We start from the raw sequence: 27,701 nt of genomic DNA, 5'->3' as shown, positions 1-27,701 counted from the left end.
TCCTCCATCTCACTTCCCCACATCCACCACTGCTGGCGGCTCACCTCCAACTGCGCAACGCTACGCGCTGTTAACATCCAGCTGCCCAACACTACAATGGCAGACAACAATGCAAACTAGCCACAGACTGCACACAGCACAGCCAGTGATTTTCGTACAGAGCGCTACGTGGCGTTACCAATAAGAAAACCTAAACAGGCCACTTACAGCTGTAGTGCGTAGCTTGCTCCCAAGTGTTGTCTTCATATCCAGCGTTTCATGTGAACAGAGATGATACTCAGGACGAGCCAATTAGGGCTGTGTTGCGGGTAACGAACACTTCCCAACGAAAAGGCCGCAGGAGCGTCTTCACTGCCCGTGCAGAGTGCGGTTGAGAATTGCTACGAAGAAGGAAGTGCGTGGCAGTTGTGTTAGGTGGGCTGCATTCATTAAGGCAAAGCCTCTCAGCAGGTGCTTCTACTAGGCGGGAGACATTGTTGTTCTAGGCACCTGTACTCGCTCACAGTGCGCTCACAACTGAAAATAGCGTCTTGATGCGATCGATGGTCATACTAGAGACACTGCCCAAAACGTTTGTGAAAAGCCTCATCGGATTTTCACAGTGGTTTCCTTTTCACGACCGATCTTCCTCACTTTCCGAATAGCCCTCCAACAAAGTCAGAAAGAAACCGCAAAAAAAAAAAAGTAGAGTAATGCAATTCCGGGAATACATTCGTCTAGCTAACTTATTTGAGTGATTAAAACTGCAAGATCACAAGTTACAGTATGTGCGATATAATCCATTACAAATGTGAAATACTGGTGCACTGATAACCTGTGCAACCGCTTGATGTCGAATGCAAGCATGCAAACATGCATGTATTGTGTTGTACAGGGGCCGGATGTCAGTTTGTGGGATGGAGTTTCCAGCTGTTGCACTTAGTTGGCCAATATACGGAGGTTAATGCTGGTTGTGCATGACGTTGGCGTTACCATCCAATGATGTCCCTTATGTGCTCGACTGGAGACAGATCTGGCGATCGAACATGCCAAGGCAACACGTCGACACTCTGTAGAGCATGTTGGGCTACAACAGCAGTCTTTGGGGGAGCATTATTGTGTTAGAAAATACCCTCTGGAATGCTGTTAATGAATGGCATCAGACTGACGTACAGATTTGCAGTCAGGGTGCGTGGTATAACCCACACCATGACTGCTGGTGTAGCTTCAGCATCCCTAGCACGCAAACATGTTGGCTGCAGACCCTTGAACTGACCTCAATCCAACCAACACACAGGTATCACTGGCACCAAGGCAGAACCGGCTTTCATCAGAAAACACAACGGACCTTCACCCTGCTCTCCATTGAGCTCTCGCTTGACACCACTGTAGTTGCAGATGGGGTCAGTGGAATGCACACTACAGGGCATCTGGTTTGGAGCTGCCCTTGAAGTAACCGTTTTGTAACAGTTCGTTGTCACTGTGGTGCCAACTGCTGCTCAAATCGCTGCTGCAGAACTAATAAGATGGGCCAGAGCCATACGCCGAACACGATAGTCCTCCCTCTTCGTAGTGCCAGGTGGCCGTCCAGAGCTCGGACTTCTTGCGACAGTAAATTCTCGTGACCACCGCTGACAGCAATCATGTAGAGTGGCTACCTTCCTGCCAAGACAGTGACAGCGTATAGACTAGTTAAAGCAAACATGATTTGCACCCTCATAGTGGTGCCACTAGTGCCATTCTCATACGACTAGCGCGAAACTTGAACAGACATCATCCTTCAGATGCAGAAATACCCCTACCAACTTCTGTTTATGTTGTATAACTCCTGCTTGGTGTTGCGATTTATTTCCATCAGTGTATATTACAACTCTGAAAATACCAGACCAAAGTTGTATAGAAGTGGTTTTTTTCAGGTACCAAAATATAGGGTGTTTCAGTAAGAACAGGAAATATTTTAGGTGGGTGTAGTATAAACTAATCCATATAAAGTTGTAACCTCCCCACAAAAAAATTCCTTAACCTCCCAACAGTAAAAACAATATAATTATTTATTTCATTCACATTCAGCGTAACCTTCCAACAGTGAAAATATGTATAGCATTGACATTTAGCGTAAACTAGCAACAGTTTATTATTCCGTAACCCACCAATAATAACGTGACTAATTTCTCAATAAAATTGTGGCTCACTTATAACATTTCAATAATTGACTGTGAATTTAAACTGGTAAATTCTGGACGTCAGCAGTGCTGCGTCATGGCCCTGAAAGATCATTCTGAATAAATTGAAAATTCTTACCTCAATAAGGTCGCCGGATAACGCTTATATATCTGCTCCTATAAGAAATTTTTCTGGCACAGCCGAGTGCAATGCTGGCCGATAGATTTGTCATGTATAAAAAGAAACAACTGATTTTTCTTTTCAATAATCGGGATGACCAAGGATTGGAGAAATTAGCAAATTCTTTAAATTGAAATGAATGATTGTCAAAAGTTACTTTTTATGAGAAAGATTATTATTAAGAGATTTTTTTTAAACATTTACATGGGATTTGATATAACAATACTACATATGCGCGAGGCTGCTTCTACCTTATACTACAACGCTCAGGCTCCGCCATCGCTCCCCACGACCGGCCCAGCCAACTCGATACACACGACTGCTAGCTAGCAACTACTTACTCCTACTGCTACTGACACTGCTCTTACTGCATACAACACTGCTCTCTGGTCTGAGATTCTCTTATAGCTTACATATCGCGGGCAGCGCGTGAGCAATCCATCGAAATTACATCTGCTCGAGTGCGCTAGCAACAAATTCCTGAATCATGGACTTCTTACAAAGTGTTCTATGCAACACATGTTCAGTTTTTACTGATTATAAAGATACAGCTCTTAGAACGTAACACAAGCAAACGCACAGGTGTTAGGCAAAGGCAGATGATGAAATTCGAAGTTAATTTTTATAAACTCCACTTCTAACTTCAATGCAGTTTCTAACTCTTCTGGTAACACCACGTGTAGCTTTCACAAGGTCTTCTTGGTGTTCCTTTATGTAATCCTAACCATTAGTTAGTCCCTTGCTTTTACTTTTTTTGTATACTTCACATTTCAACTACCCCTGCATGAAAAAAATGTAAAGAGACAACGTCCAGGGATCGTCCCTGACCAAGAAACATGATCATTTCCGTCGCTTCATCTTCCAGGGAATATTGGGATTAGATGAAGTTACGTGAGGACTAGAATTTTCAGGAGCCCCATCATGCTGGAAGAACATACCCACCCTTGTAGACAAATGTACTTCTTCCAGTAATACTGGTAGATTGTTTTCGGAAAAGCCTGCCTAACAGGGCCCTGGAAGACGATGCGGTAACATAACAGGTCGAATCAACTGATTGCCTATTACATTTCACCACGCGTTTTCAGAGAAGCTTTCTCAGAAATGTGCCTCCAGAAAGACATGCAGGTTTTTGTGGGACCACCGATGTGAGTTACGAGTGTTGTTGATACCGTCGCGAGTGACAGTAGCTTCATCCGTAAATGGTAGCAATTTCTAATAAATTAAAACCACCGTTCCACCAATATCGAAAATGATCTGGTGTAAACTAATAGGATAAGAAAATTATTACATACGAAAGACTATTGTGGGATGGTAAAACGTAATTAATGAAATCACAACACTTTGGAACAACAGACTCTTTATGGCTGTAGCGTATGGCCAGTAGCGTAATTCTGTTAGGACTTGGGAGAGCAGCTGAGAGGAGTTGATAGTGTCTTGAAAGGAGGTTGTAAGAAGAACATTGAAACGTTCCTTTTGGTCCCTGTCCCAGAGCTCCCGTGGCGTCTCGCGATTCACTCTCGCGGCCGCGGCCGGATCTCATGCACTCTTGCTGACGCACGCCGTCTGAGACAAAGTGCCTGACAAACTGCTGCGTGAATTTAATCACGCGGCGCGAGATTAGCCGAGCGGTCTAGGGCGCTGCAGTCACGGACTGTGCGGCTGATCCCGGCGGAGGTTCGAGTCCTCCATCGGGCATGGGTGTGGGTGTGTTTGTCCTTAGGATAATTTAGGTTAAGTAGTGTGTAAGCTTAGGGACTGATGACCTTAGCAGTTAAGTCCCATAAGATTTCACGCACATTTGAACATTTTTGAATTTAATCGCAAACGTTAATTGTCTGCACTGTTACGCTATAAAACCAGTCCAAACAGGGTTGAAATCCTCACTTTGGCCCATGAGATTTAAATTTGTAACTACTCCATTGTCGATAATCAAATTCCTGCAGCAATCCAGCTACTTTCAAGAGGATCCTGACTACTGGATTCGAATATGTTAACGGCTTACTTGTATTTCGTACATCGCCTCCAACTGGCTCCTATTAATTTCCGCTAGTAACCTCCCCACAACAAAACTGAAATTCAATCAATGTCTAAGAAAAACTAAAATTCGTGATCAGGGCCTGAAGCCCAAGCAATGTGAACTGGCTGCTGGCTACCATGTGGCATCATGTGGTGACGTACAGAGGGCCATGGTGTCAATCCAACGCTCTGCCAGAGGTTGTGAACTTCCCAGACCTCGGAGCCGATACTTTTCATTCAAGTAACTCCTCGTTACTGGCATCATGAGGCTGAGTCAATCCCATCAAGGAAAAGTCCCTGGCAGCATCGTGAATTAGACCCAGTCCTTCGTATGAGAGTCAAACGTGTTGACTTATCAGCTACAATTTTTGGTCTGAAACAAACGTCATCGCATTTAAAGGTATTAACATTACTACCAGGAGTCTCACATCAACATCAACATCAACATCAATAATTTTACAACGACGTGGCACGAAACTGCTTGCATCTGAATGTATAAAACTCTCTTCTTAATTGCAGGCAACCTAACCAAAAGCAGGCACCTCACCTTTTTTTTTTTTTAATCCATCCTCCCAATCCCCAATGGGTGGAGGGGGGGGGGGGTGGCGGCAGCGGTAGTAAAGTAGATGACAAAGCAAAAAGCAGATGGCGGAGATACATACACCGTATTTAAAATTTGTTGCAGGTGAAAAATAAAATTGAAGTTTTGAGAAAAACAATAGATGACTTTTTGCACTGTTAAATGAAAGAGCAATAAAAAAGGTAAAATGAAATACAAGAAGCTCACATTTAAAACACATTTGCGAAACGCTGATATGTGGAAGAAGCACTTTCCCGTCATTAGAAATTGGAAGGACCTGCCGTGGGATGGGGAGTGAGTTGTTGAGGGGGTAAAGGTTGACCAGTGAAGAGGCTAAGAATGTGCAGGCATGAGAATGGAGGACTGTTGCGTAGCAGCGATAGGGTAGGAGTGGCTGTTGGGACAGAAGAGGGGATGGAATTAGAGGGGGGAATTGGTGACACTAACACTTATTGGAAAAAGGGGATGGGGGAAGAAAAGCAGAAAGGGAAAAAACGGGGTAAGGGGATATGAGGAGGGGACAGAGAAGTAGCCCTCATAAGGTGGACTGGCATCTCGCCATTTAATAATCTCCGTATGTACAAACTGAAATCGCCTCCTAGCGTCAATCTGAATGGGCAGGATAATCTCAGGAACAGCTGCAGGGATTTTTATCCGGTTTTCACTAATAGGTACACCGAACCACGAAGAAGGTTTTTGTATTTATAAAAAAAATTGAATAACGATAAATTAAAGTTAAGTTGCAAAACAATACCAGTGCCACCTACCGAGCATCGGTCATAGCTCTAGAGAGCAACCGTGCCTTGAGTTAGCAGAAAACGTGACGAAATTCGCATCTGGTCTGCCCTCAGTAATAAAAAATATACAAAAAAATCAGTGAAGTATTCAACGATGAACGAAACGAACAAAAAAAAGGTAAAGCATTTGGCTAGGAACCCATAAGTTGCAGGATCGAATCGTTGCTGGGTTAATTTTTTCACTCTCTCTGTTAACCTAAAATTTGACGACCAATTGAGTGCAATATTTTAAGAACAATTGCCTAACGAAAAACATAGGAATCCAAAACCTGTGCTTTTCAGTTATTTATGCGCAGAGTAAAATGCAACATGGAATGCAGCTTTACTTTGTTTGTATAAAGAAAGTTTTGCAGCAGTGCAACAAGTGACTCAACATTACGCTTCCTGCTTTCCTTGAGTCAAACATAGATTCACGCATGATTCCCTGCATGGTGCAGCGAAAGATAGAGAAAGAGAAGCGTTCAACTTAACAGAAGTGCAATTCTTTCGCACATTGCTGCTTATTTCAACGCTGGGCTATCAACAGGTGTCAGCGTGCGAACCATTCAACGAGACATCATCGATATGGGCTTTCGGAACCGAAGGCCCACTCGTGTGTCCTTGATGACTGCACGATACAAAGCTTTACACTTCGTCTGGGCCCGTCAACACCGACATTGGGCTGTTGATGGCTGGTAACATTTTGCCTGGTCGGACAAGCCTCGTTTCAAATTGTACCAAGCGGATGGACGTGTATGGATGTGCAGACAACCTCATGAATCCACGGACCCCGTATGTTAGCAGGGGACTGTTCAATCTGGTGGAGACTCTGTAATGGTGTGGGACGTGTGCAGCAGGAGTGATACGGGACCCCCGATACGTCTAGATGAGACTCGGGCATGTGACACGTACGTAAGCATCTCGTCTGATCACCTGCTTCCATTCATGTCCATTGTGCATTACGACGGATTTGGGCAATTCCAGTAGGATTCTGTGACACCCCTCACGTCCAGAATTGCTACGGAGTGGCTCGAGGAACACTCTTCTGAGTTAAACACTTCCGCTGGCCACCAAACTCCCCAAACATGAACATTATTGAGCATATCTGGGATGCCTTCCACGTGCTGTTCGCAAGAGATCTCCACCCCTTCGTACTCTTATGGAATTATGGGCAGCCCTGCACGATTCATGGTGTCAGTTCTCTCCAGCAGTACTTCAGATATTAGTCGAGTCCACGTCACGTCATGTTGCGCCCTTCTGCGTGTTCGCGGGGGCCCTGCACGATATTAGGCAGGTGTACCAGTTTCTTTGGCTCTTCAGTGTAGTTCTGAACAGTCAGCAGTCCAGGAGGAACGTCTGTTTAGGTCATGCCCGGGGCCCGGACTTGCAGTATTAGCTCTGGCTCTGCTTGAGCTTATACTTAGCCGCATACTTCCCTCCATGGGATTTTGCAATCAGGAGTAGTGGAGTTTCATTCAAGTCATTATCGAATTTTTGTTCAGACAAGGAATTAAAAATTGTAGTTATTCAAGTCTTGTCTTTGTTAGATTGTTTCCTGACCGAGTTTCACAGTTATCCATCACCACATAAGCTGCCTCATAAGCTGCCTGGATGCACCTTCTCCAGTCTCCAGTGTCATTGAGCGTGCAGGCTGCTCGCTGGACACGGCCTTATTACTCTGGCACTATGTAATCACAACTGAATAAGACACAATTTTTGTGCCATGTGCAGTTCGACTTTATTCTTCAGTGGCTTGAAATATGTACATATTTTTGTTTACACCATTTAGTTTACATTTAGGACCTTGTACATACGGTATAGATTATAAACAGTTGTGGCACTTCTTGGTTTTCTGTGACGTAGTAGTAATTTAAAGCTATACCTATAGACTTCGTGAATGCTGATGTACTGTATATGTGTTCTTGGGTTTCTCTGCGACAACACTTCTTCGTCTGCTAAGTGTCATATGAAATTTCGCTTCCACACTTCACAGCACTAGGAGTTAACGCTCGTTTTTATGTTATGTTTTGGATAGTCAAATTTTATTGCCAACTATTAAATGCGTTTTTGTGATATGTTTGTTTGTGTGTGTGTGTGTGTGTGTGTGTGTGTGTGTGTGTGTGTGTGAACTGGTATTTATTTTGGTGTGATTAGGTGAGACTGTATAGTTCGTTTCTGCGCGCGCGCGCACGTGTGTGTGTGTGTGTGTGTGTGTGTGTGTGTGTGTGTGTGTGTATTTGTTCTACAATGGCTGCTTGTACAAGTGAAATGTTCCTTAACCTTACTTCACTTATATTTAATAGAGACTCTATATTAGTGTGTGCCTTGTCGTATATAACATGTTTGTTCTCAGCAATGACTTTCTGGATGTGGAAGTTTTCCCGCGTTGGCGCAAGGTACTTGGTGTGGTTGTTTATCGTTATTTTTTCATGTCGTCTTCCATGTTTGTTTGTAGTGTTTCAAGTGCTCTTCAAATGCGAAGTTGTTTGTTTCATACTTCCATCGCCTAATGTGTTTTTTGTACCGTGATTTAAAATTCCTGTATGTTATGCCTTTGTGTAATGCGTCACAACTTCGATACTCAAGTTGGTATATTCCTGAACCCTGGAATTCGTCCCTCTTGAACACAACAAATTACAACGAACTGACATCCATTCAATCGTTGCAACACACCAGAGATATGATCACCATAGGTAACAAACTGAAATATGGCTTTCAAACCGACCGTCACAGCCTTTCATGGAGAACTTGTCCTGAAAATTACGAGCACAAAAGAAAAAAATCAGCCGTACACGCGGCAAATGATTTTTATTTACACAGATTTCAGACAAAGGTTGTATAAACAGCTAGGTGCTATTTTGTTTTCATCATCAGGGTCGGTTTTAGTAGAAAACGCAGAATTTGTATCCACAGCTTACTGCTTTATGATTAGAATACTACAACGGAAACCGCATCGTGTGAACTTTGTAGACCTACCCATTTGCAGATTGAATCTACACTACTGGCCATTAAAATTGCTACACCAAGAAGGAATGCAGATGATAAACGGATATTCATTGGACAAATATATTATACTAGTACTTACATGTGATTACATTTTCACGCAATTTGGGTGCATAGATCCTGAGAAACCAGTATCCAGAACAACCACCTCTGGCCGTAATAACGGCCTTGATACGCCTGGACATTGAGTCAAACAGAGCTTCGATGGCGTGTACAGGTGCAGCTGCCCATGCAGCTTCAACACGATACCACAGTTCATAAAGAGTACTGACTGGCGTATTGTGACGAGCCAGTTGCTCAGCCACCATTGACCAGACGTTTTCAGTTGGTGAGAGATCTGCAGAATGTGCTGGCCAGGGCAACAGTCGAACATTTTCTGTATCCAGAAAGGCTCGTACAGGACCTGCAACATGCAGTCGTACATTATCCTGCTGAAATGTAGGGTTTCGCAGGGATCGAATGAAGGGTAGAGCCACGGGTCGTAACACACCTGAAATGTAACGTCCACTGTTCAAAGTGCCGTCAATGCGAACATGAGGTGACCGAGACGGGTAACCATTGGTACCCCATACGCCAGTATTGCGATGACGAAATGACACTTCCATTGTGCGTTCACCGCGATGTCGTCAAACACGGATGCGACCATCATGATGCTGTAAACAGAACCTGGATTCATCCGAAAAATGACGTTTTACCATAATTGCACCCAGGTTCGTTGTTGAGTACACCATCGCAGGCTCTCCTGTCTGCGATGCAGTGGTCTCCGAGCTGATAGTCCATGCTGCTGCAAACGTCGTCGAACTGTTCGTGCAGACAGTTGTTGTCTTGCAAATGTCCCCATCTGTTGACTCAGGGATCGAGACGTGGCTGCACGATCCGTTACAGCTATGCGGATAAGATGCTTGTCATCTCGACTGCTAATGACAGGAGGCCTTTGGGATCCAGCACGACGTTCCGTATTACCCTCCTGAACCCACCGATTCCATATTCTGCTAACAGTCATTCAATCTCGACCAACGCGAGCAGCAATGTCGCGATACGATAAACCGCAATCGCGATAGGCTCCAATCCGACCTTTATCAAAGTCGGAAACGTGATGGTACGCATCTCTCCTCCTTACAAGAGGCATCACAACAACGTTTCACTAGGCAACGTCGGTCAACTGCTGTTTGTGTATGAGAAATCGGTGTCGGCCGGTGTGGCCCAGTGGTTCTAGGCGCTTCAGTCTCGAACAGCGCGACCGCTACGGTCGAAGGTTCGAATACTGCCTCGGGCATGAATGTGTGTGATGTCCTTAGGTTAATTAGGTTTAAGTAGTTCTAAGTTCTAGGGGACTGATGACCTCAGAAATTAAGTCCCATAGTGCTCAGAGCCATTTGAACCATTTGAGAAATCGGTTGGAAACTTTCCTCATGTCAGCACGTTGTAGGTGTCGCCACCGGCGGCAACCTTGTGTGAATGCTCTGAAAAGCTAATCAGTTGCATATCACAGCATCTTCTTCCTGTCGGTTAAATTTCGCGTCTGTAGCACGTCATCTTCGTGGTGTAGCAGTTTTAATGGCCACTAGTGTATGTGAAATTCTGTCACTGAAGCTGCTATCCTAACAGATCCGTTAGCAGGAGAGATGTCTCGTACCGCGCATTCCAGTGATACCAACCGACTTACTCATTTGTTTTAAACGACTTCAGTTACCAATCAAGTTTTCCTTAGTTATAGCAACAAACAAGGCTCAGAACGATCGTTTTATAGACTCTATTGTAAATTTTATGCCTTTAACTTTTGTTGGGTGAAGTGGAGATGGACGGAGAGGTGGGGTAAGAGGAGGAAATGAACACAGAAAGAGGTAAGGAGGAGAGAGGAGGGAGAAGGGGAAGGTGGTGCGAATTAGGAGGAGAAGGAGTTAGACAGAGAGAGGGGGGAAAAGGTGATGGACAGAGGGAACGGGGACAGGGGGAGAAGGAGACCAGAACGTGTATCAAATTCCGATACACATTTAGCAATGGCAAAGCATTGCTGGGTTCCCTAGTGTACATAACGTCCTATATGTAGCCTAAATAGTATACCCAGAACTATGTACATATTCCACGCCACTGAAGACGCTTATGGCACAAACATTGTGTTGTAATCAGTATTCAAATGTGATTAGACGGTCCCAAAGAAATAATCATCAACTCTTCCCTAGTAAATCAGACAGTAATTTGAACTATTTGCAGACTCTTAGATTTCAGTCAAATTCATTTCATTGCTAGCTCAAATAGAGAGCAGGTCAACAGATAAACTAGCCTCTTCTCTTTTCTGAGAAGTTAAAATAGTTAAAATGCAGCAGCAGTGTGATCCTCACAACACAAGCGCCATACATTGAAGGGTCATCTCGCTGGAGTAAGAAGTTCTTGATGCTGAGTAAGTGTTTAAGGGGCGCAAACAGCGAAGGTCATCATCCTTGTACTCAGCCTCCAGTACAGAAGCAGTGTATCCCGTCTGTCTGTGTGCAGAGTAAATTCTGTGTGCAAGTGTGGGAAAGTGTTCTAAATGTTAGCAGAGCGTATATCTGAGGCAGAACAAGAAATTTATTGTTACTTAACACGTGTGGAATGTGTTAAACTAATTCTGAAAACTATAACATCATTACCACAATAAATAACCAGTAAATTATCTGTTTCTCGCGTGTTTCATCACACTGTTGCGCTCTCTCTATACATAAAAAGGACGGATTATGTAGAGGACCTGTTTGCTTGCACTGTATTTAATTACACGCCGCAATTAGTATAGATAATAACTAAAAGCATGTGGGCTTTCAGGTGATCACAACGCTAATTGAACTACGCCATAGTGCAAAATATGTGTAACCTGTTTTCAATTACATAATGTTATAATGGTTCAATAAAATCACCTCTGAATTACCTGTTTCTCGAGTGTTTTATCACACTGTTGCTCTCTTTCTATACATAAAAAGGACAGGTTATGTAGAGGATCCGTTTGCTTGCACTGTATTTAATTACACGCCGCAATTAGTATAGTTAATAACGAAAAGCATGTGGGCTTTCAGGTGACCACAAGGATAATTGAACTATTATACATATTACGCCATAACGCGAAATATTTACAACTTGTTTTCAATTACACAATGTTATAACGGATTAATAATGGAACAAATTCTTCAAAAAATAATAATTAATAATTCTGTTTGCGGTTTATTACCTCTTCAGCGAATTCTAAGAATAATTATATTCCGGTTACTTGTTCTAATCGTTGTGATTTTAAGCGTACGAAACTTTGTTGAAGGATTTTTTTGTGGAATCGTAATATTTATAACAACACGCCAACATTACGATAGAAAGAAAATCCAGTTTTAGTACGAAAACATTCAGTTTGACAGCACTGTCTGTGATATCAGTGCGGTGGACTTCTGACATAGTTCAATTTCTGATATTTATGTGAGAGAGGGATGTAGTACAATGAATAACGCGAACAAAATAACGTAATAACTAGGCACTTTAAATTTTGCAGTGCTGTTACAGACTTCATTGCCTCATCATTAATTGGTATCCGTTATCTCCCATAGATGTAAATTCTCAACGATTTTAATATTTTCTAGTCGTTGTAGTTTTACTGCATCAAATGCGGACCATCTCATAACAAAACTATCTATTAGACTGTTGGCCTACACCACGTAAAACTAAAGTTGATTCTGAAGGATTCTGAAGCTTTTTTTTATGTCAGTGTCAAATGCCGAACGCAGTTGATAGATAATACTGAAATTTTATTCTTGTAATTCACTGATCTTCACACGTTGTCTGCTACACCCGCTTTTATTTGCACTAATAGTGAGACACGACACGTTTTGCTACCGATGCTGCAATTTTCAGATGCTCATCTATTACTATCACGTAAATTAGTATGCGACGTTTCCACTAGGTCTGACTGGTGGGTTAGATAAAATGTCGTATCTGCTTGTGAAAGTTTAACATCAATGAACTTACATCACCCGACGTTTTGCATGATGTACGCATTGTGATACAAAGAAATCCACAACTTATGCGTTAGTAAACTATGTGGTACACTTCTACAACAATGAACACAGAAACAGGAAAAAAAATCGTTTGACCCTTATTCTTCTCACAAATCTTTATAGTTAAATGGGTGGAGCTGTTTAGAGAAGATTAAGCCGTCTTCACTCAGCACATACTTATCATCGTGAAGTCCGTCAGAGTGTGGTATCCATCGTGGTTGCTGCATGCACTATGAAACGACCTGCTGCATCTTAGTGGATCTGCTCCTCATCCTGATATGCGACCGCAGCACTCTCTAGCAGCAGTTGCCAGCTGCGTCTGACGCGCAAATCACACAGTTTGTTTACGAAAACGGTCGTGCGTGAAATAGTAGCGTTAACTCTGATAGCGCTCTTTCAAGAAGGGTCAAGAAAATCGCGAGGAAGAACCTGGGCTCGTCGATGGTTTGATCAGCGAACTGCTGTGATACGTATTAGCAGAAGTTATCGGTTACCTCCACTGAATCTCTGTCACATATTCGGTGTTAAATGGAATCTAGTTAAAGTACAGTATCTAGTGTCATTTTACGCATGCCTAACATCCATCTCCTCGAAGATGTATTAACTATCATCACTCTGAACTTACGTATTTCATCACATAGATTTGAAGATCAAGATTCGTTTCGTAATTTCATTCGATTGGAAGGGGAAATTTTTTCGCAGTTAATCACCATAGTTGAAAAAGATATTTGTCGGCAAGGTACAAACATGAGGCAGTCCATGAAACCAAGAGATAGGTATGTATCTTTTACGCAAAGTTTCGTAATAGAAAAAACTTCCAGTGCATAACTTGTGTTTACTTTCTGACACAGACTGGCAATCACATTGACATTTCTCACAAGGCTCATGTAAGAAATCTAATCACAGCATAAAACAGTAAGCAGTATCACGTGCAGCAGATATATATATATATATATATATATATATATATATATATATATATATATATATATATATATATATATACGGGCCACTAAAATTGCTACACCAAGTAGAAATGCAGATGATAAACGGGTGTTCATTGAACAAATATATTATACTAGAACTGACATGTCATTACATTTTCACGCAATTTGGGTGCATAGATCCTGAGAAATCAGAACCCAGAACAATCACCTCTGGCCGTAATAACGGTCTTGATACGCCTGGGCATTGAGCCAGAGCTTGGATGGCGTGTACACGTACAGCTGCCCAAGCAGCCTCAACACGATACCACAGTTCATAGAGTAGTGACTGGCGTATTGTGACGAGCCAGTTGCTCGGCCATCATTGACCAGACGTTTTCAGTTGGTGAGAGATCTGGAGAACGTGCTGGCCAGGGCAGCAGTCGAACATTTTCTGTATCCAGAAAGGCCCGTACAGGGTCGTGCATTATCCTGCTGAAATGTAGGGTTTCGCAGGGATCGAATGAAGGGTAGAGCCACGGGTCGTAACACATCTGAAATGTAACGTCCTCTGTTCAAAGTGCCGTCAATGCGAACAAGAGGTGACCGAGACGTGTAACCAATGGCACCCATACCATCACGCCGGGGGATACGCCAGGATGGTGACAACCTATACACGCTTCCAATGTGCGTTCACCGCGATGTCTCGAAACGCGGATGCGACCATCATGATGCTGTAAACAGAACCTGGATTCATCCGAAAAAATGACGTTTTGCCATTCGTGCACCCAGGTTCGTCGTTGAGTACACCATCGCAGGCGCTCCTGTCTTTGATGCAGCGTCAGGGGTAACCGCAGCCATGGTCTCCGAGCTGCAAGACGCATCACAACAACGTTTCACCAGGCAACGCCGGTCAACTGCAGTTTGTGTATGAGAAATCGGTTGGAAACTTTCCTCATGTCAGCACGTTGTAGGTGTTGCCACCAGCGCCAACCTTGTGTGAATGCTCTGAAAAACTAATCATTTGCATATCACAGCATCTTCTTCCTGTCGCTTAAATTTCGCGTCTGTGGCACGTAATCTTCGTGGTGTAGCAATTTTAATGGCCAGTAGTGTATGATAACTGTGTATTATGTCTTGTGAAATACTAAGCAAAATGTTTTTCAGTGACGTACTCAATAAAAAGACAAAAATATTGTAATAAAAATGTGTATACTAAGCAAAACTGATGTTCGGAAAGTTAAAATATGCGCCACATGCACTTACTTAAAAAAATCATATTAATTTGAAAATAATTAGTTGTCGTTTGTACACGAATGGAACTGAATGAGTCAATACTTATTATTTAAATAACTAAATGGGGGCGAATGTAATGTCAAGTACACTAGCGCGCACTTTGCGCCAGAGATATATCTTCTATTGGAGTATATAATTCCAAAGTGTCTATACCTAAATGCATTATAATAATTCCGCTGTGTTCTCAACTCCACTCACTGGCCATTACGAAATTAGAAAACTTTAAATCATTAATGTTCAGGACTTCTTCTTTTGCACCCTTCTGATTCATTTCTCTCGCGATCACTTCTGACTACTCGCTTCTGTGGAGAAGGTAAGATTGTGCAATATTCTAAGTAAAGTAAAATAAATAAAAATTTTAAAAGAAGGATCTGTGTGTTGTCTTAACTAATGCATCTAGCCTGATTTGTAAATACTTGATCAATTTTCTGCAAAGATCAAATACTGGGCATTCACTTTGTGTAATATTTAGGACTTGTAGTGTGTCGTGCATTGGTATCCTGTCTGGTGGTAACTAACGCTCATTCACTAACAATTATTATTTCATTTTGCGACATTAATATTTAATTATATTCGTTTAATCCATAGGTGTGTTATAATCTACATATATTGTGTTACAGATACGATAAGGAATTTTATATAACCCCACCTTTACCTACTACTTATAATAATCAATCTGACGAAACAAAAAAATATTTTATCCCTAATTTAGTAATATTTGTATCATAACTGTATTCTCCATACCATAGTATTAGAGTTTCTCGAGTCTGTACTTAAGTCTAATTGTGTGGAACGTTTCTAATTCGGTTATGAGTGCACAAAAGACTACTTTCAGAGAAGTGTCTTCACCAGATACTTTATTTAGTGGAATAATGTTTGGCTATTATATTTTAAAAAGTTACTGCTGCTTAGCAGACAAGAATGTCTTCTGTGTTGTTGAACTACTTATGCCAAGACGACAGGTTAATCATTCGGTATTTTTCTATAAGTACTATAATTAGTAACCATCTCTATGATATAGGAAGCTGAAATCCTGGGCTCGATTGCTGGCAGTTCTCAGGTGTTTCTGCAGTGTGATCATCTGGAACAACGCCCCATCAGCCATGTGCTCCAATCGAAGACCTGTTTGGTTTTGAAAAAAGCAGTGTCGATATACAATTTATCGAAGTGTCGTCAAATCAGCTTGTACCAAATTCTGGTTTCATTTTTTCTGTTCCTTCTGTTATCTCTTTTCCTGTTTCTTCTACCTCTCTTGTCCTCATCTCTTTTCCTCTTTCTCTTTCCTTTTCCCTCTTTCCTTTCTCCTCCATTTCTTTTTTCCTGTCTCTTTCCTATCTCTCTCATCCTCCTTCTCTCTCTTCTGCACTAGTTTGTTTGAGGATGCATAAAAGACGTTGACCACGTGATATTCCTACAACTCCAAAGGGCATGCAAGAACATACAGTGCTCGCTTTGTAAGTCACTTCAGCAGACGTACACCAGTGTGAAACATGGCAGGCAACTTTGAACGCCTTTCCCATTCAATTTGTGTAATTAGAAGATGGTAATAGTAGGGACTGGTTTGAGAATGTTTTTATTGATGATTTTGGACCACAGTGACTAGTAGTACAGTGCTCTATGTAGCTTTATTCTCCTTCTTTAACATGGTGATAGACTCACTGGTTTACATCTACATCTACATTTCTACTCCGCAAGCCACCCAACGGTGTGAGGTGGAGGGCACTTTACGTGCCACTGTCATTACCTCCCTTTCCTGTTCCAGTCGCGTATGGTTCGCGGGAAGAACGATTGTCGGAAAGCCTCCGTGCGCGCTCGAATCTCTCTAATTTTACATTCGTGATCTCCTCGGGAGGAATAAGTAGGGGGAAGCAATATATTCGATACCTCATGCAGAAACGCACCCTCTCGAAACCTGGACAGCAAGCTACACCGCAATGCAGAGCGCCTCTCTTGCAGAGTCTGCCACTTGAGTTTGCTAAACATCTCCGTAACACTATCACGGTTACCAAATAACACTGTGACGAAACGCGCCGCTCTTCTTTGGATCTTCTCTATCTCCTCTGTCTACCCGACCTGGTACGGATCCCACATTGATGAGCAATACTGAAGTATAGGTCTAACGAGTGTTTTGTAAGCCACCTCCTTTGTTGATGGACTACATTTTCTAAGGAGTCGTCCAATGAATCTCAACCTGGTACCCGCCTTACCAACAATTAATTTTATATGGTATACTTCTCTGTATACTACAGCATCATCCGCGAAAAGCCGCATGGAACTTCCGACACTATGTACTAGGTCATTTATATATATTGTGAAAAGCAATGGTCCCATAACACTCTCCTGTGGCACGTCAGAGGTTACTTTAATGTCTGTAGACGTCTCTCCATTAAGAACAACATGCTGTGTTCTGTTTACTAAAATCTCTTCAATCCAGCCACACAGCTGGTCTTATATTCCGTAGGCTCTTACTTTGTTTATCAGACGACAGTGTGAAACTGTATCGAACGCCTTCCGGAAGTCAAAGAAAATGGTATCTACCTGGGAGCCTATATCTAATATTTTCTGGGTCTCATGAACAAAGAAAGCGAGTTGAGTCCCACACGATCGCTGTTCCCGGAATCCATGTTACTTCCAACAGGGTAGATTCTGGGTTTCCAGAAATGACACGATACGCGAGCAAAAAACATGTTCTAAAATTTCACAAGAGATCGATGTCAGAGATATAGGCCTATAGTTTTGCGCATCTGCTCGACGATCCTTCTTGAAAACTGGGACTACCTGTGCTCCTTTCCAATCATTTGGAACCTTCCGTTCCTCTAGAGACTTGCGGTACATGGCTGTTAGAATGGGAGCAAGTCAAGATACAGTGAGTGGAAGCTGAGACAGGGCGAACAGAGAATGTTGGGAGCGGAGACGGAGGTTCAGATAGGCTTTGCAGGACTGGCACTGCCGAGGCGTAGCAAACCATTAGGCAGCTGCACAACCTCACCCTGCATAGTGTTCACCCGGGGCGGAGAGGCGCCATGAGCATCAGGTGGGAGCTGCTTCCTCATGGTTTGTGGACTGCCTTGCAGATGGCCGCTCCAGAAAACACGGCCTGCTGAAGATAATGTACTAGCCTTGTGAGCTGTCGCTCCTAATTTCAGAGATCCTCTGATGTGAGGCTAGTGCCAAAGGCTCGAAATCGTGCTGTTGGTGGATTACAGTGTGACGTCATGAGCACATAGGTGAAGTGGACGATTTTTGGTAGTGGTGGAGATTGTGCTAAATGACTGGCGCCAGATCAGGTCGCACAATTTTGGTGGTATTCTATGCTAGATGGATACCTCGCTATTGGCCCACAGCGTTTCCTATTTTCGCTGTTGCCGAACTAGCACAATTTGTTGGGAATGCAAAAATGGTTCAAATCGCTCTGAGCACTATGGGACTTAACTGCTGTGGTCATCAGTCCCATAGAACTTAGAACTACTTAAACCTAACTAACCTAAGGATATCACACACATCCATGCCCGAGGCAGGATTCGAACCTGCGACCGTAGCGGTCGCGCGCTTCCAGACTGTAGCGCCTAGAACCGCTCGGTGTTGGGAATGCAGAGCGGACTGTAAGAGTGACTCAAAAATATAGGACTCGTGGTTGAGATGTGGTGGAGGTGGCATCATCTCCAGCCGAGACACGATGCTGACCAAAGCTTCTTCCGAGTCAGAAGACGTCCAGGGAACGGCGTTGCAGTTGTAGCAACGCGCCCTCGTCTTCCTAAGAGTGTCTGCACGACAGCGGCTTACATCACGACAGACGGAAATTAAATTACGGTGAGCATGCGTAGCACCATTGGCGAGCTAGGTCATTCTTATTATTCACTTTTGGAATTATATACGATCACCTATCTCAGGTTCAACCTACACGTGTTGAATGTATGAACCTACCAATTAGTCAATCGTTGTTGTCCTGCAGAAACAGCGAGTTTTGAATTTGAGTTTCAGACCATCATTTTGAGTCAAAGGTGCAGTTTCTCATGCAGACCATAACACTGTTATCTATGTAATCGCTAATCAGAGTTACCATACACATAGCATTAGTAAACTGTGTTGGCCTTCCTTTCATGATTTGTGGTCATCTACATTTTAATAAATAAATAAGAATGTATGAATGAAAGATTGTTTTTGTCAAATAACTTCCTGTCATATTAAATTTCAATGTATATCCTCCACTTCATGGTCTATACGTAAGGCCTAAAAATCGCTTTATCCGTTAGAAGACAAGCACAATAAATTCGTAGCATGGTTCTTGTCGGAGTGACCTACCCACAATTGGTGTGCTGAGTTACTGAGATTTCCCACAAAGAGGGAATTTCACAAGAGTACCACTGTCCACAGTCACCACTTCGAGCACCTTTGAATGTTAAAACCCTATTACGGCCCATAGTGGATTACATTACTACAAAATGGTATTAAAGATCTGCATTTCTGTTTCTCATTAAAATGAATGTTATGTGTACACAAATACGTAATACGTTTTTCAACAGGTCTTGTGGAGAAAAAGAGGATTACCAAATAAAAAATCACAACGAATGAAGTTACAAGGAAGGCAACCATGATAGTTTTGGTAGCTAAATAATTAATTTTGTATCGTGCAATAATATTAATAACACTCATAGTAAAACAGTCAGTTACTTGACGTAACTTTTAAGGCATTACAGTGATATGACAGAATTACATAATAAATGAATATTATCAAAAGTGCTTTATTTTAAAAAATAATAATATCTACCGGTTGAACACTTAAAAAAGTAGAGTATTTACAAGTGACATAATTTATATCACACAAAAACGTGAAATTGTGTAATTTATAAAATTACAACAACAGAGTATGATGAGATTAATAGCCTCGTCCAAATAAAAAGAAGATTTTTTTTTTTTTACAACACAATTGTTCCTTTTATCTGCGACTCAGGCGAACAGTTCATATTGCAACTCGCAAATCAGTAATTCATATTAAAATATTCTCTTTTGAAAGCTATTTGTGAGTCCATATCTTTTTAAATACGTCTTCTTAAATAACACAACCTGTTAATAAAAAGAAACTACATGTAAGACATATGTTGACAAGAAAATAAGTCCATTGTAACTCCATCCTGCTTTATCTGGTCAAAACATTCGCTGGGAAAATTTAAAATGTAACCAGCTAGATGAGTCGAGTGACTTGGTAGATACGTACACGGGTGACATGGCGGGAAATTTTCTCATCATTGGGCGCATTATTCTTTGCCCAGTACTAATATATGGAGAATAATAAAACGCTTTTATGAAAGAATTAATTTTTGTATTGAAATAAGTCACAAACATAGATGAATTAAATACGCTCTGTGGAAGTAGTCATTAACTGAAATCAGTTTTGAAAATATCACAAATCAAGGAACAATCACGAAGCATAAAAATTCCTCTAGATGAAATCGATTTTCAGGTGGTTAAGTTATCGTTCCCAAGTATTACCAAATGAGGTGCTATATGGAGCACTCAACATACACTAATTGTCTAACTTGATTTTAAATTTATTCTATTTCATCCTCGATAAACTATGAAATTCACTTTCACTCTTGATATAGGTTTCACTTTCCTTAACATTCTTAGATTAATCTGAAAGAGATTCAACTTATAGCTAATTTACTGTTGACTATCTTATTCCTACAGTCTCAGCTGTAATAGTTTCCTTACAGGTTAAAACTAATTAGGCACGTGAAGATGAATTTTCTATAAATTAAAGTATTGGCAGTTGACAAATTTTATAGCAGGAAATATCGAGGGCTTACACTGATGTTTATACGGGAGACACAAAACTCACTTGCGATTAGTATCACGTGTAACAGTATCTGCATTATGGTACGTAATGGAAGTATATATTACTGTTTGTGTTCGTCCTTTACAGCAAACAGCAGTTAATAGATGTTGCTGCGAGCTGCACAACACCTTCGGTTTAACCACATCGCACTGGCACAAATTTCATTACGGTAGCCACCTATGCCGTGTCCCTCACTAAACACACGGTATATTCCAAAAGCTTATTGCAGATGGCTCAGTACACATCAACCATGTGTACAGACAGTATTCAAAACAAACAAATATCTTAATACTGCACATGAGCTCCCTTGCTCGATAGAGGTACACACCTATCAACTAACTTAAAAACTTATTTTTTTTAAAAAAAACTCAGTCTTGTAAATGCAGTGGACATCAGGCAGTGATGTATAAATAAAAACAAATGTTTAGTTGCAGCACCTTCTGTGCCTGGCAAACACGAAACGCTCTTCATGGCGAAATAACACTGACGTATCGAGCACACGTCGACAAGAGCGATATATTCACTTAAGTAGTACAGTTCCGCATCTTAATCCTATCTCTTCTTGCTCATGCTCACATTAAGAAGAGAATTTGTACTATGGAAGGAAAATGTAATTTTACGGACGTTGGAAACGTCAAGAAGGAGCAAGGGTGTTGATATCCAGAGCTGGGAACCTCCCATTACCGTCTCCGTGTAGGCTTTCATCATCTGGACTTGCGTAGTTTGTGCTGCTATCACTAAAGGAACTTTCGGTTATATCCTTTGTATCGGACGTTAGGGGCTCGACTTCTCTTGTTAGCAGGGTATCTGTCGCCGAGGACTCAACGGATTCTGTCCAGTAAGTAGCAAGACCATTTTCTGTTTGTGCCTGTGTCGCAGCTCCAGTGGTTAGTAACTGGTGATTGTTGCCTTCAGAATCTGGAGACGGTGATTTCGTGGTATCCGTATATATGAAGCTTGCATCAGTAATTCCAGTGACTATATCATCTTGATTGACAGTATCATTGTTTTCGATTCTCTCCGTCCATTGTTCAGTGTAATTACTCGCAGATAGCGGTGTAGTTGATTGGACACTATCTGCAAAAGTTGGCGTGGAAACATCTGTGTAGATTGAATTACGTTCAATATCTCGGTATTTTACCACGTCATCGTCTTCTCTGGAGTCCTGTTTGGTGTTACTGAACTGAGCTGACGTAACATCAGTTACGCCAGCTACAGTTTCTGACGTCATTGGAAAAGCGGCAGTAACTGTAGGTGAAAATGAGGTGTCATGATCGGCCATTGTGCTTTCAGATTCTGCGAATGAAGAGTGCCATGCAGAAGGACCTTCATTTCGGTCATCTTCGTTGTCCATGGAGGTGATCAGTGGTTCAGCAAATGGAGATAAAGTGGTCTCTTTATGAAAATGGGCTCTCTCGCCCAGTAAAGAATTGAATGAAGTGACCGTCTGAATGTGAAACGGACCAGAAGAAGCGTAGTTTTCTGAATCCTCAGCGACTGAAGTGGACTCTGTCGTAATTTCGTCTGCAAAATAAGTAAGATAGGTGGTATTTACGGGCAGATGACTACCAGGCTCGGTTGAAGTACTGTCTGTTACAGTGTTATCTGAAACTGCTGGTGAAGTGATGTCTCCGGGTGAAACCGTATTCTTATCTTCAGGGAAAGCATTTGCTGTTGATGCAGTATCTGGAAGAGAGCTGTATGTGAGCATTTCTTCTGCTGAATTTATACTGGAGGCAGATACATAAGGGTTGGGTTCTGTCGTTGTGCTGACAGACGATTCGGTATTAGTGGGTTCCAATCTCTGGGTCGGTGATGTTGCTTCATTAACCTGTGTTGTAGGCAGGTATAAGCTGTCGTCAAAATTTACTTCGTTCGCTTTTAGATCGTTCTCTTCGGGCTTGATTGTCTGAACCGTGGTCGATGATAAACCTTCTTCAGTCACCTCGGCTGCAACAGTGTCAGGATCAGTAGCCATTTCATAACCCAAAATAGAATTTGAATCACTTACAGCAGTGTCATTGACGTCTGAATTCTTCGGGGTAGAAGGTTCAAGAGTCTCACTTTCCGTCACCGTTTCTGTCACTGCCTCATTTGTGACCGGTTGCTGAGTTTGGTAAACGGTTGCCTCCGTGGTGCCGTTATTGGCCGAAGATTCTATAGTAAGATTTTCTTGTTCCTCTCCTGATGCCAAACCCAACAATGCTCCTTTGTCGCCTTTTACTGTGTACGAGTTGCTAACATCATTAGACGCATCAGACTCTGGCATTACACTGGACACACCGTTGTCATATGTTACTACGTCATCAATGGTTGAGAACTGTGAGTATCCTCTGTCATCTCCTTGCACCTCAATCACAAGGGCTGTGGTCGACAGATCTGGGACTACAGTCGTATCTGCTGTTAGAAATTCATCAACTGTCGGGACAATGCTGGTCCTTCCTCTTGAAAAACTCGAATCAAATTCTGACTGGTCGTCAGAAAGATCTGCGAGCGACCCATTCACAAATTTTGTTACGTTTCTTCCGTTTTCTTCTGTAATGGGACTTGTAGTGGGAAGTGAACTCTTATCAGACAAATTCCCTTCAGTCGCCTCTGAATCTAGACTGTCAGTTTGTGTTACCATAGTTTCGTAAACTTCGGTTACACTTCCAGATGTGACTCCTATCCACATGTCAGGGACATCAGTGGTAGCCAGTGACTTATCTGTATGCACACTCTCCGTGAATACATTACGCCCTTGAATGGAAGTAGTGCTTTGCTCGAGGTCCACTCCGGAAGGCACTTTGGTTTCTTCGGGTACTGCAGTTGTCGCTGTGGGAAGTTCAGTTTCTTTGACAACGGCGCTGTAAATATTCTGCACTGTGGCTGCGATTGCAGTAGCAGCGTCTTCTGTACTAGCATGGGTTGTAGTTTCGGATGTGGTGTGATACTGTTGCGGCACTGTTTCTGCATTCACAGCATCTGCGGGAGGCACTGTCACTTCTTCTAGTACTGCAGTAGTCGCAGTTGGAAGTTCAGTTACTTTTACAACAGCACTGTAAGTATTCTCTACAGTAGTACCAGGGTCTTCCGTATTAACCTCGGTTGTAGTTGTTTCGGATGTAGTGCTAAATTGTTGCGGTACTGTTTCTGCATTCGCAGTATCCGTTGCGATCGGCGTTTCTGTTGTCAAAACTGCATTTTCTATGCCAGGAGGAATGGCGGTATTCAGTTCTACGTTTGTATAAGTTGCTTGCTCAGTAATGTTTGGCAAATCTGTCGTAAGTGCTGGCATGAACTCGCTAGTAACATTGATGTCTGTGTACACTGAATCGATCTCATTCGCCAGTTGGCTGATGGCCTTTGTCAAATTATGCAGTACAATGTCTGTGACAGAAAAACGTTGGTTCTGAGATCCTGGTGCAGAGCCCTCAGTAGTTTCAGTGCTGGTGGGTTCCGTCCAACCTTCTGGAACGGTCAACTCTGGCAACAGTGTTGCCATCTGGAACGTTAGCGATGGTTCAGTTACTGTTGCGGTTTCTGTATAAACCATGGTTGTCGACTGATCTAGTACTTCTGTGCTGGATTCGAGAGTGGCTGGAACTTCACCCGGTCTCTTTGTAACAGAGAGAGGCAATTCCGTGGTGTCAGTCCTAACATTCTCACCACAAAGGGAACTAGCGTTATCCTTTGCTTTTTTCCCTGGCTGCAGGGAACTCAAGTGCTCATTCGTAGTCATTGATTCCCCTGACATACTCGAGCATTTCATTCCACTGTTCTCACCATCCAAAGACTCGGATCCTTTCAGCACCAGTCTCCCACCGCTTTCTGTGGTTGTTTGTGGGTAGGTCGTTTCTGCGAAGGTCGTTTCTGTTTCGGCTTCTAATATCTTCGTTACCATTGTAGTGTTGTCTTCGGAACCTGACTTCTCAGGTACAGAAAAAGCAGCAGTCTCTGTCGTCATAGAGGGCTGCAGGAATGTATTCCCGTAATTCTCCGTAATTCCCAACCGACTGACATTGCCTTCGCGACCAACAGGCACAACAGTCGTTTCTATTACTGTCGTAAAAGTGGATTCTTTAGTTGTGTCTGTTGTTTTAAGATCGTCACCATAAGAAACAGTGTTTCCTCCCAAAATAGGTATTTCTGTTTGAGAAACGGTATTCTGAAGATCGGATGCCGAATCACTGGTCAGTTCGCTCGGCACCTCTGGCGTCGGATGCGCTGTTTCAGTATCGAATTTCACTGTAGTACTTGCGACTCCGCCATTAGATTTCTGACGAAGCACCGATAGTAGTTTCTGGAGACTCTTGAGCTTGGAGGACTTGTCATTGCCACGGCCTCGCGCCCTGGGAAATAAGAAACTTTTCCTCGTGGTGGTACTGCCCTCCTCCAGTGGGGACAAGGTGGGATCTACTAGTGAATCTAAGGTTTCCCCCACTTCGTTTCCTAGACTGTCGTTCTTTGCCTGAAACGTAGCTGTTTCTTCTGTGGTTATAGTGGGTCTGTCGGTGGTCACATTCTGAACTTCCTCATCCTCCACTGTTGAGGCAGTGTTGACACCGAAACCTTTTATCACTTTATCTGCCACTTTTAGTGAGGCATTGTAAGCCTCTGTCGCTTCTTTCACTGATGTTGTTGGTATTTCTGTGTTCTCGTCTGCATAGTCAGTTTGTTTCTTGTTGAACCTGCCCGTCGACTTAAGTAAGGATGGTTTTAAACCAGAAAAGGGTCTCCTGTTACCGAAGAGTCCAGTTTTCAAAGGAGCTGTCGCTTGGGCATCATTAACTCCTTTCTTCACAGCACTCGAGGGCGTAAGGCGAGGTCGACCCCGTACACCTTGTCTAGGTGTATCCTTGATCCCAATTTTTCTCGGTTCACCAATTGTCGGCCTGAAACGTGACGGTTTAAATCCTTTCGGCAGTTTCCTTATCCCGTTAGGAGCACCGTCGTCTATATTCGGTTGCAAAGAGGAAGTAGCAGCTGCTGCGGTAGTGGTTTCAATTTCGTCTGCAGTCGTTTGGCCTGGGGTGGTATCTGCTGATGTTGGTAAAGTACTGATTGCAATTGTTGTTTCACTGTTGCTGCTCCTCTCGACATTCTCAGATGCAGGTGGTACAAACTCGTTTTGAGATTTCCTCAGTAATGTTGGAAGAGGCCTTCTCATTTTTAGTAGCTTATCAAGGCTGGTCGGTTTCCTGCCCTTGAGTCGCGTCCCTTTTTCCGATATCGTTGAGGTCTCGGCTTTTTCATCTTCTGTCAAGTTCGACGAAATCTTCTTGAGAACAGGTAACTTTGGAGGACCTCTTATTTTTGTTACTGTCAGAGGTCTCTTAATTTTCTTCAAACGATCTTTACCCTTAATTGTGGATGGTGCTGGAGAATCAGTTGTGGTGTTATTGTCCACCACAGACATATTCAGAAAACTCGCTGATCCACCATCTGAGGCGACAGGACTCTCATTCTCAACCGTGTGCTCGTCCAAGGACTTGTTGGTAGCTGTCAGCTCTTCAGTTATGTTGCTCACGTTATTCCGTCGAAGGAGCGATATCGGTTTCCTATTTCTCAGTGAGTTCAGCGTCCTCGATTTTACAAAACGGTCTGAAATATTTCCAGTCGGTCGCTCGCTGGTAGTACTCACTGTAGATGCCTTAGTCCTTCCAGAAGTTAGGCCAATTCTATTAGGCTCAGGGGTGGTTTTTCGTTGTTCCTTCGAATACTTGCTTCCGAGGCCGACTCTCCTTCCAGGGTGACGTCCCTTGGCTCCTCCAAATTTTGGAGTGAATTTTTTTGACTGGCCTACCTCATTCTCTGATACGGTGTCGCCAGTGATTTGTGTAGTAGACTGATTGCTGGATGATGTGGTGGGCATGTCGATCCTTTCTACAGTCGTTCCCTCTGTGATAGTGTCCCCCCTTTCTGTTGGAGTGTAAGGTGTCAGAGATCCTGCAGTACTACTCTCCTCCTGAAGACTAGAGGGGGTCGTAGGGGAGGTGGGTTCTGCTTGAACAAATGGAGTTACACTGGGTGTTACGGCTCGGCGGATACCAAAATATGGGCGTCTTGAACGTGAAAACACTCGTCTGCTGGTTGTGGCCTCTACTGTGGTGCTCATGGAGGGTGGAGCGTGAGGTTTAGGAACTTCGGGTACCACTGAAGTAGTTCTTTGTGGCGTTTCCACAGTTGTCGTCAGTACAGTTCCAGGTCCCTCACCTTCAACTGCCTTCTCAGAAGATCCAACACCTGTTTCAGAATCGCTCAACAATGGCCTCCTTCCCCTGACCCTAACTTTACCGACATGTTTTCTTCGACCTCCTACAAATGTTTCCTCCGATTTGGAACTGCTTTGTGTTGATGGTTTGTAACTCCCGCTGTTGGTCGTGCTGCCTTGCTGGTTCGTTGATTCTTGTTGAGATGATGATGGACGCACACGCCTATATCCGCGTTGGTTGCCTGACGCTTCATCCTCCAGAAGTGAAGGCTCTGTGGTGACAGCATTCGTGGGAACTGGACGCCTTCTCTTATAGACTTTAGTCTTGCGAAGGCTATCTCTGACCTCCGTGGTAGAAACTGCTGAAACTGTGATGGTATCGATGGTGACAGGACGCCTTCTCTTCTGGACTCTGACAATGGTGCGCTGATCTTGTCCCTCGTCTCCTCTTGGCGAGAGTGTAGCCTCTGTACTAGCGTCAATAGGCAGTATTCTCCTAGAAACACTAACCAGCCGCCGTCTTCCTCTAGGTGTCCTTGCAACAACTTGAGGAGTGGTCGTCTCGAGCACTTCATAATCACGGGCAGCACGAGTATGTCCATCCAGCTGTACTGTCCGCGTTAAAGGAGTTTCAGCAGTAGTGCTAAACTGTGATGTTGAAGGACTCATGTATTGCTCTGGCTGTAGTGTGCTTCGATGTTTAAAGCGTCTTCCAAAAAGAGATCTGATACCGGCTGCTCGAGGGC

The 27,701-nt window shown here is 43.0% G+C and overlaps 1 protein-coding gene across 1 annotated transcript; it reads right to left on the bottom strand.

Moving 5' to 3' along the window:
* Positions 1–21,396: 21,396 nt before the first annotated feature.
* On the bottom strand, positions 21,397–27,624 carry LOC126484982 (mucin-17-like). Its single transcript, XM_050108587.1, has one exon. It carries the CDS (start codon positions 27,622–27,624, stop codon positions 21,397–21,399), a length of 6,228 nt encoding a protein of 2,075 aa, XP_049964544.1.
* Positions 27,625–27,701: the final 77 nt, after the last annotated feature.

This window comes from Schistocerca serialis, chromosome 6 (genome assembly GCF_023864345.2).
Source record: "Schistocerca serialis cubense isolate TAMUIC-IGC-003099 chromosome 6, iqSchSeri2.2, whole genome shotgun sequence".
Lineage (NCBI taxonomy): Eukaryota > Metazoa > Arthropoda > Insecta > Orthoptera > Acrididae > Schistocerca > Schistocerca serialis.
The sequence above is the reverse complement of the archived record's forward strand: the minus strand, read 5'-3'. Positions and strand labels throughout refer to the sequence as shown.

Bases quoted from the DNA above. Each gene is read 5' to 3' on its own strand.
- LOC126484982 (XM_050108587.1), bottom strand. From the start codon at position 27,624: ATGAGTCCTTCAACATCACAGTTTAGCACTACTGCTGAAACTCCTTTA.